At 35.6% G+C, this 16551-nt stretch overlaps 1 protein-coding gene across 4 annotated transcripts in view; it reads right to left on the bottom strand.

The window, feature by feature from the left end:
* Nucleotides 1-16551, bottom strand: part of LOC105837615 (ADP-ribosylation factor-binding protein GGA3) — a 133562-nt gene that overhangs the window by 35516 nt on the left and 81495 nt on the right. For all 4 annotated transcript variants that reach the window (XM_036285673.1, XM_012682533.3, XM_036285675.1 and 1 more), the window contains exon 3: nt 10718-10878. In XM_036285673.1, the coding sequence (XP_036141566.1) occupies nt 10718-10878 (161 nt within the window). The remainder of the gene's footprint in view (nt 1-10717; nt 10879-16551) is intronic.

The raw sequence follows: 16551 nt of genomic DNA, 5'->3' as shown, positions 1-16551 counted from the left end.
TTTGGGTCGCTGAATCTGAATATGATATCAGAATTCCAAAATTCAAAATGGCGGATCCAATATGGCGGACATTAATTTAAAAAAATCAACATATTTTCATGAAACTAAGTATCCTATAGTTTTTTGGGTCGCTAAATCCGAATATGATATTAGAATTCCAAAATTCAAAATGGCGGATCCAATATGGCAGACGTTAATTTTAAAAAATCAACATATTTTCATAAAACTAAGTATCCAATAGTTTTTTGGGTCGCTAAATCCGAATATAATATCAGAATTCCAAAATTCAAAATGGCGGATCCAATATGGCAGACATTAACTTTAAAAAATCAACATATTTTCATAAAACTAAGTATCCTATGGTTTTCTTATGGTTTTATAATAACTTTTACATCTGCTGAATAAAGAACGAACAGCTCTTAAAAGAATTCTTTCTTGTTCCTCATTTATTTCTTGTCCAAGTTGCTCTAAAATATATCGATAACAATTTTTTACGTTTCTTGTAAAGAAAAATGTTTCAATTAAAAATCGCTTCAAAACATTCTCAATTTGTCGTTTCCGCCCTACTGAGACATCTGGTACTACTGCAACATTGCCCGGCGGATCCAACACGGAATTTTTCATCGTGTCCATTCCTGTGGGAAAGTCAATATTGCAGCAACCTTCGTTTCCAGAAAGGATAGTGTTACCAATCCAAGAACACGATCTTGAGCCTACTGGCAATCCATCAGCTTCCAGAACAATTTCTGGAAGGGTAACCTGATGGCCTGTTCTACTCAAGTCGTGGGAGCTACCCGCTTCAGGGTCCAAGTCATCATCAATATTTCTATCTATGTGGGTATTATCATCCATTCCCCTCAGTGCTGCCCGTTCATCCTAAATTTCATCGAGTAAGGGTTTATTTACAGCACTGGGGCTTTTCCTTACCCTCTATTTAGGAATCATGACGAGTGAGCTGTTTAGCCCTTTACCGGAGATCTTATAAAAATGCATGAAATACCCACATATTTACAATATATAAATAATGTATATTGCATTTCTTCCATATATGCTTTTTACATTGATTTAGTATGATATATTATATCTGCCATTTTCAATTAAAATTTTTGATGTCAGGTTCAGTGATTATCTCCTCTAAAATCAAAACAAATAATTTTTTAAATTTTTGGCCACCATATTGAATCCGCCATTTTGAATTTAATTTTTTATAATTTTAATAATTTTGACTTAAAATTCAAATTCAACGACCTCAAAAATCCTAGAATGAATATTTTCGACTATAATCACAAACTTGCTGAATTGGACAGTCGCGCGACTGCAAATTTTAAAATTGTCTCTGCTTATAAAAATCATATTTCACGAAGTGATGCCTAAAGGCAAATTTTTGAAACGGTTTTGAGAAGAGTAGTATCCTACCTAACATTTAAATCCAAATTTGTCTTGTTATCGCTTGTAACCCGGAAGTTCTGGTCTTTTAAAAATTAGAAAATGCTTAAATCATTGTCTTTTTTTACTTCAAGTAGATGGTATTTTCATCCAAAATAGTTAGAGTTTAATTTATTATTATTTTTTTTAAGTATTAAGTTGTGCTAAAAATTATTTGAAACAGTGGTGGATAAATCTTTAATATTTAAAGAAAGAAAAAATACCAAAGAAAAGAGATTTTTTGATCAATTTCATATACAATTTAGCATAATTTGAATATAAAATGCAAGAAAAGAAAAACTTTGCGTGGAACAAATTGTCTCAAAATTTTTTTCATGTGTTATTAATGTTTGTTGAAGCTTTTAGAGTTTATAAATGTTACGAAATTTTACTTTGATTTTTGACATTTTTGGCCAAAAAACAGGTCAAACGTCCCATAGTGCCGTGATATTACCTTAATTTGCTATGAGGATAGATAGCTCCCATAATATATATGCTGTTTTTTATTACATTCTATATTATTATCTTATAAGTTGTTTTATTGACAAATGTACCACTTTATACTGCACTTTAATTTTAAGTTTAAAATCGCATTATGACAAAAATAAAAAAATATAATTATAAATATAATTTTTAGAACACAACAAATATGTAAAATAATCGAATAATCTAATATTATTAACAATATACTGTTGATTAAATTATATAATTTGCTAAACAAGATAATCGTACAAATTTTGTTCTCGCTTTCAAAAAACTTATTTTCAGCAAATTTATTAAAAAATGCACGAAATATAGAAATTGTGAATTTTTATTTCTTTAATGATCTAAATCTATCATGTGTTTATTAATATTGTTGTACCTTTTGGTACAACAAATTTATTTGTCAGGATCGTTCCTGCCCAAGGAGTTGGAACTCGTGGAAGGAGGGTTGGCAAGGGCCGAGTTCACAAGTCATTGAGACATTCGTCTTTAAATATTAAGAAAATGTTTATTTCTTTTATCATATACTATAATTCTTACACGTGGTTGGTGAAGGTGCCGTGTCGTGTGACGCAAGAGGCGATTAGATACGGCGCGCAGCTTTGGGATAGCGCACTGTTAGATTCGCTCGCTCGTGGTTAAATTCCGAACGATAGTCATTGTAAGTCCCGCATTCACTCGCGAAACGTACGTATCTGCCTGATTGATTTCTGACTGATCCGCGGCCTGCTAATCGGCAACCGCTTAAATAATGCCGCGAGATAGACATATTGGAGAGTCAATGGGCCCTCGACATGACCATGTATAGTTATAGCCGCACACATTCGGCGCACGGGAAATATTCGCGAGCTTAACAATTGCCAAATTGCAAATATGCATTTTCGGTGCAAATGTGGCGTGATTGTTGCTAAGCTGAGATTAGCTAAATTTCGCACGATGCGTTGACTGGTGCAATAGCCGGCCGGCAACGCACGAGGCACCTGTCACTTGATACCTCGCAATAATATTCAGCCTTCCTTGGAGAGCTCTGATATGTTATTCTTTAGAATTTTTCTATTTTAATATTTTCATATAAGTTGTGATTCTGCTTCACTCACATCTCTCCCCCGTTAAAAAAACAAAAACGGAGGTACGAAGTTTTTGTGTGCTATAATTAAAAACGTGTACTATTGCTACGTTTTAAAATGGATCTGGGAATTGTATATTCTGCATCTATATCCAGTGTAACTCGCTTCTCAAAGCTATTTTGCTTTCTCTTTTTTATTATAACAAAGCTTATTATTACTAGTGTTATTACAATGATTGTTCTGCTGGTTGCCGTTGAATAGAAAAAGTGCGGCGATTGAAAAATCGAACTTAGTTTTTAATTTTTTGTTCATTTCAATTATTTTTTTATTTAAGTCTTTCAATTCTGGCTAATTTTGGACAATGTTTTTCAAATTTATCTGTTGTACCACGTCTATACTTAATTTTGCTTCATTGTTTGGTATTAAAATATTATACTACTGTAGATATGTCTTTATTTCCGTGTCGTATGACAACTGGTGACTTTATTATTGTGTCTTCTGTCACCAAGTTGCAGTTATTTTTCAGTGAAATTTTGCCTGTTTTTTCAATAGTTTCCTTCCAATCTGTCCATGGTCTTTACAGTATAATATTACAGTTTGCTTTTCCCGTACTGAATATAGCCATGAGTACGAGTCGCCTAATGCTATCCAAAAACTATAATTCGATACTATATTTTTAATATTACCGTTTTCATGGTACCTATAAATTTCTAGAAATATTTTCATTTCGCACACGGAGTGCGGATTAATCTTATCCGCAGAGTAGTTGCGCTCGCATAAATATTTCTTATTTGTTTTTATACAATTTTGTAGATCGGTTCGCGACAGAGTTATGTACGTGTGCTGATCCCTGTCTATTGCTATGGTGACTGATGTCTATTATTGTGGCTCTTTTACTGTTATTGATAATAATTCTATTCTGCCCGTGTTTTAATTAATGCTCTTGGAACATATAATCATCTGTTGGCTTGTAATAGAAAACAAAAGCGTGATTCTTATAAAAATTTTTTAAGCTTGCCAACTTTGCAGGTTACTTAAAGGCCATAGATTACATTTACAATTTCTGTAAGAGCCACGCTTTTGTTTCTCATTACAAGCCGACACATAATTATATGTTCCAAGAGCATTAAATGAAACATGGGCAAAATAGGTTTATTATCAATAACTGTAAAAGGACAATAAACATAATTATAAAATTACAATTATGTTTTAATTATAAATAAAAAATTTTTAATATATGTAATTTTTGTAAATGTATGAAGAGAATTATATTATATATTGTTTTGGGAACAACAAAGTATTTAAATATTTACTTTTTAGTTTTTTAATTTGACTAAGAGTTGTATTGGTAAATTTATATGCCTTATCCGTATATCAGGCTTGTATAGAATGCATGACAGTTACTAAATACACACCAAAAAATTCTACAGCCAAGAAAAGTAATTACTTATTTTATTTTATTTCGTTCAAATAATAGTTTTCTTCAACCAAAAATATTTTCTTAATATTAATTTTCAGGTATACTTGTAACAAGTATTAAAAAATTTCAGTATTTTTTACTTAACCCTCAATCCCTCCCGTGTTTTTCGGCACCTTCCCTCCCTATGGGTCGTTTTCGTCCTCGCCCTTATAACCATATAAATAATGGTTTAAAAAATCTGATATAAATCATGTATACTCTTTAAACATTTCTCTTTAAGAAACTACCATTATATTATCCCCCTCTCCAAAATTTAATATGTATTTTTTAATAAACAATGAGAAAAATCAATAAAAAAGTTAATTTAAAAAAAAATATACAGCGATGGTAAAAATTTTGAAAAAAAAATTTTTTTAATCAGTTTCTGAAAGAAAAAAGTTCTCTCTTTACGAAAAAAAAATGTTTGATCAACGTAGAATGAAAGCAGATATCCAATTTCAGCGTATAAAAATTGGTATTTTTGGGGGGATTTGAGGATGATGAATAGTGTTGTAAAATAGGGAAACATCAATAATAAATCTACAATTATTTTTTCCGCTTAAAGTTTTAACAAATTATTATTTAATACATAGTAAAAATACAAAATTTTGTTATAAAAATAGAAAAAAAAAGTTTAAAAACAGTCGCGACAGCAATTTAAACGATGATCATCGCAAACGGGTTTGTTGCATCAAGCACAACATTGATTGGTCTTTTTATCATTTTTGTATAAACAATAAAAACATCTTTTTCTTTTTTTAAATTTATTACTTAATGTCCAATCTTCCCAATATTTACCGAATGCTGAATTTTATTGGTCTGTTCAAAGTATTCTGAATTTCTAATTTTCATTGTATATGTTCAACTTAAAATATACACATAATTATGTTCTAAAATGCATGTACGTGTCCGAAAATACTTAATTTACAAAACAAAATTTTTTTCAAAAAAGTCATTTTTACTTACGTAATCCCTCCCTATGGGTCGAAAATGTCCTATTTGAATTTTATCTGGCTGGCGTTTGAAGTAGAACAAATGGACCGGGCTGGCCTTTTGCACTGAAGACCCTTCCCCCCCAAAGTTTTTTTTAGTATAACTTTGATGGCGCTAGCATCGCGGTTGTACGAGAAATCAACAATAGTAGTTTTAAGCAGGATGAAAACGACTCATAGGGAGGGATTAAGAGTTAAAATAAGAATTTATTCTTGTTTCAAGAATATTATCAAGCTTGATTGAAGAAGAATTACGTAGGACTCTGTATAGTAATATTTGTTTGAAATAAATATTCTTGTTTGAAGTATTAAACTTACTAAAATTTAGAATATGTTTTAAGTAAATGTGATACTTGTAACAAGTTTACCATAGATTTACAGATGTAGAGAGAAACCACTTACTTAGAACAAGTAATATTTACTTGGAAGTAGTAATTATTTTTCTGTGTATAGACTAACGCGCGATTGTTCCAACTTCTTGCTAAATTTACCTATCAGGTAAATATATGTTTGTCTTTATTTAAGAAAAGAAATGAAGATAGACACTTGCTTACCTGGTAGATAAGTTTACCAAAAAGTTGGAACAACTAGCCCTAAGACGTACAGATGATCCTTGAACATTCATATAAATATATTACCCATATTGCAACCTATGACCACGTCATCGACAGGGTAGATGAGTGGCATTATATAGTATATACTTAGTTGTAATTGTTTCAGACAAGATTTCATGCTCTTTACCTATTTCAATACACATTACAAAAAAATAAACTGTTCACTTTATTCTATAATTTTTTTAAAACTATGTTATATTTAGTACCTTTAAGTAGACATATTCTGTCGGCCATACTGTTAATTCCAAGCTTTAAGGTAAATTATATTATATAATATTCAGGAGAAAGAATTATTTACACAAAGAGAGAGAGGGAGAGAGAAATAAAATACATACGCATGCATATATATGTACATACATGTTCCTATGCATATATGCACATACGTATATGCACTGGCGCCGACTGGGGGGGGGGGGCAGAGCACTTTTGGGCCCCCCCCCAATAAAATTATTTTACACATTTATTGACCAAAAATTAACAAGCATATTGAGGAGCTAATTAAAGGTTGTAGCACATGTCAAATAACGCAAAATGTACCGCGGAATAAAAATACATTACAATGAAAAAACTCAAGTCGCACGTGGGAGTGTGTACACATAGACTTTTTAAACATCTGTGGTAAAAATATTTTTAATGTTTTAGTAAACTTATACTCTAAATGGGTTGATGCGCACGTTGTGCAAGGTTCAGATTGTGATAAAAGCATAGAACTGTTTATATTATTTAGTACATTAGGTTATTTAGTACATTAGGTTTTCCTCAAAAAATCGTTGCAGACAACGCTATTTAATGCAATATCACTTGAAAACTTTTGTAAACCGATAAATAAATGTTAATAAGTCAATTTTCTGGCAAAATTCCGTTTATTGGAGAAACAACATTTCAAGCCTTGATTTAGGTCCTCTTCAGATTTTAATTATACATTTTTTTTTCAAATTGATCAACATAATTCGGACCAATGAAATATGAAGCAACGTTATACAATAGAAGTACACTTGATGAGTTAAACAATAAAATAAATTTCAAAAGTGAAAAAACAGTATATATTGTCACGACTTTTTCTTCCGCGCGGGAAAAGCCGCGATCAAAAACACATAGCGACAAAGGAATACCGGAGACCGGAACGGCCCGCGTGCCTAATATTTCGCGCGCGGATCTCGGCTGCGCACGAACGACCGGGTTGGGCGCCAAACGTGCTCGACGGCACGTTAATTCGCAAAATTCGCCAAGAACAGCCTTAATCCACGCGCGAAAAACGGCCAGCTCACCTAATGGCAGAGGAGTAGGGTCTAGGATAGGGGCGCACACTACACGATAACGCGGAACGCGACAGAACGTCCAATAATTACACGGCAGATGGAATAACAAATAATAAAGTTTATTTCTTGAGAAAAAAGAAAAAAAATAAATAAAATACCAAACAGATAATGAATCGTATTAGACGACCTCCGCACGCGCGAACGCTGGTTCAATAATTCCGATCGTTCTGCAGCGCGTGAACGCGGCCTTTACTACGCACCATACAATTTACCTCGGGAGAGCGCAACGTGCCGACAATGTCGACAAAAATGGATCGCAGACGCGAATTTGCGAGATGTTGGTCGGGTTACGACCATGCGCTCCCCATTATTGGGGCCCGCGACGCTTTTCCCGATACCGATCTTAGCACAAAAGATACTCTCGCGACGCGATACTCGCGAACGATATCCGCGGGAACTACTTTTCCCACGCGGCGCTACACGGCTCGCACGGGTGAGAGCTTTGCGGGGCACGCGGCCACTAACTTCCCGGGAGAACCGCCAACAAGATCCGTTCTCCTCCTTGACCACAATACTCGAGATACAGCCCCTCTCGCTTGAAACCGACTCTGCACCAAAATCGCGAGACCGCCCTGAGGCTGACGCAACACCAACACTAATCTGCGTCGGATGCAGAACGAGTACGGGGTGGTTCGCCGGCCAGTGGCTTTACAAACTCGTCGCGAATAAACGGGCCACCTTACCAATAGTCGTCCTCCAGGCTCGTCCTCCTCTGGCAGATCGTCGTTGATATCGGGACTCGCCGACTCGATCGCCTCTCCGACAACGATAAAATTCTCGGTCACGCTCGCCAAAATTTCTCGGGGCACTCGCTCGGAACGCACGCACACACGCAAAGAGCACAGGGGATCGCGGTCGATCCGCGATCGACACCGCAAACTCCCACTAAGGGCTGCGCGTTAACCCTCGCGCATCGCGGCCCCAATCACAGCAGAGTGAGCAGTCTTGCGCCTGCAGAATCGTGAACGCTCTAATCCTTCCAACCTTCCGTTCCCCGTAAAGACAGAATTTTCCGCCGGCATCCTCCGGTGCCTTTCGCCGTCCTCCGTTTCTCGCGAGAGGGTCCCGCATCCCGCGGTCTCAACCACCATGCCGCCAGTGTGCCCGCTGTTCTGTTATCGGCCGGGGTGCCGATTTTCCATCCGCCGGCCTTGGCTTTCCCGGTTGCGTTGCGCTCGCTCGCGCTCCGCCCGCTCGCCTCGTCTCTTCGGCGGTCCCTGGCTCTCGGCTTTTACTAGCCAAGCCGACGAAATTCCTTCGGCTTGCCCCTCCTTCCGCACTCGTCCTTGGCTCTCCCTCGAACTCCTCGCTGTGAGGTGCTCATTGCGTTACCGGAAAGAAACGAAATACTTAATACTAATTAATCTATATTCGCGATTCCCCCGAGAGATCTCTTAATCGCCTCTGGCTTTTCCGCACGGCGCGATTTCACAAATTCGCAGCCTGTGACGGGGGAGGAACGTTGCTCATCGTGGCAGCGAAACTGCCACGTCACAATATAAATGTAATATAAACTAGATAAAAACTTACATGTCAAAATCAATGAATACGTTACAAATTATAATGTGGTCAATTGATACATATGTTACGTGATAAGTACAATACGTCAAATTAACTGAAATCATGTCAAGCGTGTACGAAGGTAGCAAATGGACTGAAGATCCAAACAAAGGTACAAAAAGATATGTACTGAAAGTAAACATTAAGCAACCTTGATAATTCTATTATATATACCGTGTTCAAACTTGCAGTATCTTTCTGTAAGTTAATTAAATTTTAGTTTTTTTTTTTATAAAGAACATCTCAACAATCACCCTTTTACTTCTATTCTTTTTCACTATATAATTACCATTTTAAAATTTACATATGAGATGGAATCTGATAGATCTATTATCTTTTTAAATACTTTGGACATTCAAGATAATAACAATTTAATGACAAATTGGTATCGCAAACCCACGTTTTCAGGCAGATATGTAAACTTTTTTTCGATCCATCGAATGCGGTATAAAACTAATTCTATAATAATAAATTTAGTTAGTACTTACAGATCATAGACACATTACCGCAATTGTAGCTCCTACTCTAATTAGATGAAAAATTTTTATTTATTCTTTTATTTTTTATTTTCTATTTCTTATATTTTAATTTATTTTATTCTTAACTATCTTGTTTATCTCTTTCCTGTTTTATTCCCTACTTTATCTCCCCCCCCCCTTCCTCTTTACCTCCTTGCTCTTACCTATTCTCCTACTATAATACTCACTCTTGTTTTTGAAGGACCACGTTTGTTTTTTCTTATTTAAATCGTTGATTCTCTTTAACAATTTATGATGTCAACACATAAAACTAAGGAATCAGTCATATTTAGTTTATTTTCATTCCGTAAAAAATGAAATGCGTAACTAACAAATTTTATCATCCTCTACATATCACCCATGTTTTTTAAATTTTGATATTCGTTACTGGGCGTTATTATCTATAGATCTCGGCGAATTACTTTAACTCTTATTCAAAGAAAATTGTTATATGTCTACTTTGTTCCGACTTTAATTGTATTAATTTATGTTTGCGCTTTATGTTTGTATCTTAATATTGATAATGATCTGATTATAGAACAAAATGTTTATTTTATTTTATTTAAGTTTTTCGATATAATACATTAAATACAACATCCTGTACTGGCTTATTTGCCTGTTCTTCTTTTAGTTGATTTTAATTTTATAATGTGCTATTTATACAAAACTTCTTTACATTAGTCAAAAAACTTAACATCTTTTAAATCATCTATGTATCGTCTATTCATCAGTTATAGTAATAACACAGGACCGAAAAAGCTTTTTTGGAAGTTTACTCAAACCAGACCAGGTATTTCTTTTGGATTTTTGGTCATTAAAACCAAATCCGAAATCCGTTTAACCCCATCACGTCAAGTTTTTTATTTATTTAAGAAAAAACCCCAAAGTCGGGGATAAAAGACCAAATTACAAATCGCAATCACTTGAAACACTGCTTGTTTACCTATGAATTCGTAAACCTATAGTCTCTCAACCTATCAGTCCGAAATCCATAAACTCACTACCCATTTAGATGATTGTGACCTGTTATTTGTGTTTTATCCGTTTTTTCTCAAATAAATAAAAAACATGATGGGATTAAGTTGACTCTAAATTCGGTTTTAACAACCTAAAATCCACAAGAAATACTTAGTCTAGTCTTAGTCTAGTCAAATTTCCAAAAAAATTTTGTGGTTTTGTGTAATCTGTTAATATAGATCAAAGTGTACGCGCGCGCGCGCGTTTCTTTAATTTCAACAATAAACTAAACATTTAATTTATAAAATATTTAAACAACATACCGAAAGCGCTTGCAGTGCTTCTGATTCATTAAGTGATTGAATTTGCATTGCCAATAACTTGATGCCTATTTGTATACCTTCTGGTTCTTTAGTAACCATCACACAGAATGCTTCGATGGCTGCAACGTCTGGCTTCTGATTTTGTGGATTTGTAACCCTTTCTGCAATATTTTATATAAATTTACATTCAGAACAAAAAAATCATATCAAAAACTAAAAATTTAAAAACAAGTAGCACCTCAACTATAAAGTTGTAATAGAAAAGTAAGTTGTAATAAAAACAACAAATTATATGACCTAAGAAAATAGTCATTCATTGAAAATCTATAATATAGAAAAATAGTAGTATAAATGTAAACAATAGAAAAATTAAACGAGCTGAGTTTGAACTCAAAATCTCTCGTTCTTACACTTCAAACTTAGGTTATACCAGAACTGTTCTACGATTCTTATAATTTATAAATAAATACTTAATCGGTCAGATAAAGTTCCGAAAAGCGTAAACCTCCGATCGCGCTGAAATTTTAACCAAAGCTCACCCTTGATTAGAGAAGAAAGTCCCTAAAAGGATTTTTGGCGACAAAGCCTCGTTTGTCCCCCAGCCCCCTTTACAGTTTTTACAATTCTTACTAAATATCTCAGAAAATATTAATTTTAGAAAAAAAGTTTGAAACAAAAAATGAAGCTCATAAAAAGCTCTACAAAAAAGGTTATATACATTTTTTACGTAGACCTATTATTTTGACTGTTATAAAGAAAAAAAGTATTTTTTTAAATCAAAATTTTGAAAGTTTTTATTATATGTATATTTCGGAAAAAATTAGCGTAAAAAATAGGTATAGAGAATGCGTGGTATAGAGAACAAATACACACACATACACACGGGGAGTGCAAGAGGGGTGCAATAAGAATTTCGTTTCGCGTGGAAATTCGCAAAGAGTTGTGCAGAGAACGCAGGGAAGGGGCTTCGCTCCTCCCACTGCACCGTATGTTTTTAAAACCCACCAATTTTATGTCGCTATTTGATTAATGTGAAAACATTAGAAACGGACAGCGTGGAAAGTCGTAAACCTATGTGGTACTGTACAAGCGTGAACATCGTTTACTTTACGTTTCATAAATACGATACATAATATCAATGTTTTATATAAAGTAAACGATGTCCACACTTATACAGTACAAATAATTGTAAAATATTATACTTTATGTTATATACTATGTTAAACTATAGTAATGTTTATTTTTATGTTAAATTATAGAAATATTTCTGTTTTATGTTAAACTGTAAAAAAATTACTTTTTTTTCAACTTTGCAATTAAACTTTTGTTTACGTTAAATAAATATATATAACCTTTAAATTAAAAAATTTTCACATATTTAGTAAAACAGAAATTTTTAAAAATGTTTGATGGGGTCAATTTGACCCCCGCCGAGTTATTTTAAGTCATAACAACCAAAATAATAGGTTTACGTGAAAAATGTATATAACCTTTTTTGTAAATCTTTTCATAAGCTTCATTTTTTGTTTGAAACTTTTTTCTCTCAAATCAATATTTTCAGAGATATTGCGCAAGAACTACAAAAACTTTAAAAGGGGCTGGGGCAAACGAGGCTTTGTCGCCAAAAATCCTTTCAGGGACTTTCTTCTCTAATCAAGGGTAAGCTTTGGTTAAAATTTTAGCGCGATTGGAGATTTACGCTTTTCGGAACTGTACCCAATCGGTCTTACAGCTATTCATACTTGCATAAAGTAATCTCAATAGAAAATATATTATTGTCGCAAAAAAATGTTATATAATTGATTATTAATTGATAATTAATTGATTATTATGGCATTACGCTTTATCTAAAAAATAGAGATAATTGACTAAATTAGTAAAAAATATAGTTCTTACATCTTATTTATGTAAAATTTATAACTGCAATATATTATAATTAAGTTGCTATTTTACCCTCAAGTAATAGTAGTGCACATAAATTGTTGTAATGACTATACTCTTTAATATTAAGTACTATTATAAAATAATTTCTTGTTATTTCATAGTAGGAGGTACTTAAATTTCAGAGTTATTTATAATCGCCAAAACTTTTTTCTCTCAATATAGGATAAATTTTAGACATAAATTTTAATGGCTGTCCACTTTTTACCTATACTTTTTTACATGTGTATGCATATGCCGTACATGTGTGTATTACACCATCAGAAAAGATTTTTGATAATTAAACAAAAAATATTCCTGACACATTTATTCTCATTACAACCTGAAGTAGCATAAAAATAAGACAATATTTAGATTAAATCAATAATTCCTATTCTCCTCTCGCGAATAAAATAAGATTGACTTATTATCTTGAGACAAAAGCTACATATATAAATTTAAGCTTATATATTCTTGCATGTAGAATAATTCTTTACTCGATATTAGAGCGCGCGATGTTAGCGCTATATTTGGCACTTACCTAACGTCGCGTGGTTAAGTATCGCGGATCGCAGCGCGATTTCGCGTATTGAGTATCGTCCCACATAATTCCTCGCGTAACGTGTAAAAGTGTGCGCTGTGCAATATCAGCAGTGCCGTGCAAAGTGCCGCGTCTTATCGAGACAATTACCGTGAATAACATAAAAGGTTTGTTTGCGTCGCATGCCCTAAGCATGCCCCAAGCATGCCTCTTCATTAAAATGCGTAGAAACATGTAGGGAACATGCTTGGAATATGCGATGCGAACGAGAGAGTGCGTCGTGCACGGTTAACCGGCAGGAATGATGTCTGATGTTGCATCCTTCAACGCTGCATGTTCAAGAAAAGTAGGTTATGATGAGAGAGAAAACGTGATACCGATTCGCCGGTGTCAAATATCCATTTCACTCGCACTCGAGCGAGAGACGGCATTAGTATCAAGTGCGAGTGAAACGGATATTGGACACCGGCGAATCGGTATCACGTTTTCTCTCTCATCATAACCTACTTTTCTTGAACATGCAGCGTTGAAGGATGCAACATCAGACATCATTCCGCATAAATCGTCCGTTTCGTGGTCATCAAGTTTTGATACAATTTTGATGGTAAATAATTGCATATCATTATACTTTCACCCCTTCTAAATTTTGATTCGTGCATACCTTTTTTTGCTGTGATATGATGGGTTAAAGTTGATATTTTTCCCTAACTTCTAAAAGATTCGTTTATTCTAAAAAATCACATAATACTTTTTTTTAAATAATTTTTCGTTGCTCATTTACAATTATGTTTTTTGTAAAATATCTCTGTAAATAAGCTTTCTTTTCTTAAAATTTTAAAAAATTTATAGTAAATAACGCAGTTTTTCAGAAATAGGTGGTACCTATATTTAAATTATTGTTATAAGGTTTTCGTTTTTTTTTTTAATTTTAAGGCAAATTTCAACCGTGTTCACATAAAATAACGTTAATAAAATATATACATGTTCTCTTTCTGTGCCCGCTGAGATAGGTATTCGACATCAATTAAAAAATATTTTCCTGAAACTTGTAAGTTGACTTCTTAATGACATTCTGACTTAAACGTCGTTTTCAGGTCACAATAAATTAGTCTTCTAACAGACTAACAAATCTCTTCTAAAACTTTTTTTTATATGAGAAATTACCTCGGTTTTTTTGTGCTGAACGGATAAAATGGCATACCCCCCTTCATTGGTGTAGTAACCACTTTAACCCCTCATATTTCAGTAATTTAAACTATGCTCTTTTTTTACTTTTCAGAGTATTGATGTTCCTTGATGTACTTTTTTTCCCGCTAAAATCCTCAAACACTGATGTCCACGCAACGGGCGATTTTTTTTGCCTGTTTTTGCGGTCGCTCTTTTCAAATCTAATCACCATTAAATCGCGCGTCTGTATAATTAGTTGTTTTTGAATCTTTTATTTATATAGGCTGCTGTCCGTCACAAGGGCCTTATTGGCCCTTATGCGTTAACATCACGCGGATCCTCCCGCTCGGGAACGGACGCGAAAGCGCGTTATCTCGTGTTTTGCGTGTGTGACGTCCCGTGTGTTGTCCGTTAATTAATCGTTAATATTGTTGCAAGCGCTGCATCGCGAGTGCGGCGGGAATCGGTGGCCACAGCAATCTATCTTGTAATTTTTGGACGTCTCGTCTCGACGGAGAACCTTCACGAAGGTCGCAGAATGAGCGGACATCGAGGGAGTAACGGAGACCCTTTTCGAGCGGGGTAATACCGCCCTTATCTTGCTTACAATTTCCATCTTGTGAGAATTCCGATATTGCCGCCGAATCACGCTTTCAGCATCCAGCGAAGGCGCGCGAAGCCAGCGTCCCGACGGGGCGACTGAAAACCCGATCCCGCATAAGTTCCGGCGGAGATCGCGACAACTTATAATCAATAAACGCCCTCGTCGAGGAGGAGATAATGTCCCGGTGGCGGAAGATGCGCCCGGCAAGGAGAGAAGAATCTGTCGCAGAGGAAAGCGCCAAAACTTCTCGTGCACGGGGCCCAACAATATCGACCACCGCGCTTGGATCGATCAGCAAGCGACGGCGTGCACGCTGCGCGTTGCGCGAAAATCGATTTTGGAAAACCGCGGCCAATAAGGGCCCGGCTTATCGGAGGCAAGGTGGGGCGCGTCGCCGAACGGTCCCCGCAGGATCCAGAATCCCTCACTCGAGCTGCGGACGTTGTATTGTATTGTGTGTGCGATCCAGATCCCGAACTGAGATATCGTGTAAGAAGACGAAGGAGCCGGCTTGGTGAGACGAGCGTCGTAAATTGTAAAGCCACCGATTTCGTGATTGGGCGACTCACGATAGAGTCACGAATTTATTACGATCTTGTAGTCATTAGATTAGAGTCACGAATTTATTACGATCTTGTAGTCACTAGATTAGAATCACGAATTTATTACGATCTTGTAGTCATTAGATTAGAGTCACAAATTTATTAGAGTATCGTTGCTTCGCCCAATCGCGTCCGCCCGCGTGATATGAATTCGCTCCGTGCTGTTCGTTTTGTATTCCAATTACGTTGCGTGTGCGTCCCGATCCGCAGCCGAGTCAGTTGTATTTTCGTCCTGTAGTCATGTCACGAGTTATTGTCATTAACCGCACTGTGAATTGTCGCGCATTTATAACTTATTGTTAGTAAAATCTGATTTACTTTGTCGCATCGGTATCGCGAATTTCTGTTAATTGCGCTTTCGTCCGATTTCATATCATTGTCTTGTACTGCCTCGTTGGCGAGCTCGTAATAATTATTGCACATATTACTTGCGGAATCTTGTAACGTGTGGAAGAGCACGAATCCGTCGCGTGCCGCGCGGGCTCGGAGTTACTGTTCGTCCCGATCGCTCTTGGCAAAACTGTTATCCTATCGAGAGTTTGGCGTCCACCAATGACGCAGGATAAAGCGTAGACAAGTCGGAGAATTCCCGCGTACGCAGAATAACCCGTTCATTAATTATTCCGTTTTCGACATTTAATTTCAAGCGGTCGTCAGCTTGTAACGCGCGCGAGTCACCAAGTCAGTTGCCGCTCAACAGAGCCGTCTAATTCTGTATTGTTTACTGTTAAATATATTTGTTAATCTTATTGTTAAATTTACGTTGTTTTAATAGTTCTCTCGCCTTCCCGATTCCATCCGCCCGCGCCGAACCTCCCCCTCTACCATTTTAGGGCTGAGTAGCTGGCTATCGGAGCCGCTAACGCCCCGGTCGCCTAACAAGCGCGTCTTTTTCACGATCTCAATGGCGTAACGCTAATTGGTGATTTGGCGTGGACAGAATGGTACGTACCTGGCGCCCAATTACGTCTTGCATCGAAGATATTACGAGAAGACAGTC

This window comes from Monomorium pharaonis, chromosome 4 (genome assembly GCF_013373865.1).
Source record: "Monomorium pharaonis isolate MP-MQ-018 chromosome 4, ASM1337386v2, whole genome shotgun sequence".
Taxonomy (NCBI): Eukaryota; Metazoa; Arthropoda; class Insecta; order Hymenoptera; family Formicidae; genus Monomorium; species Monomorium pharaonis.
This window is presented reverse-complemented; position numbering and strand designations above follow the sequence as displayed.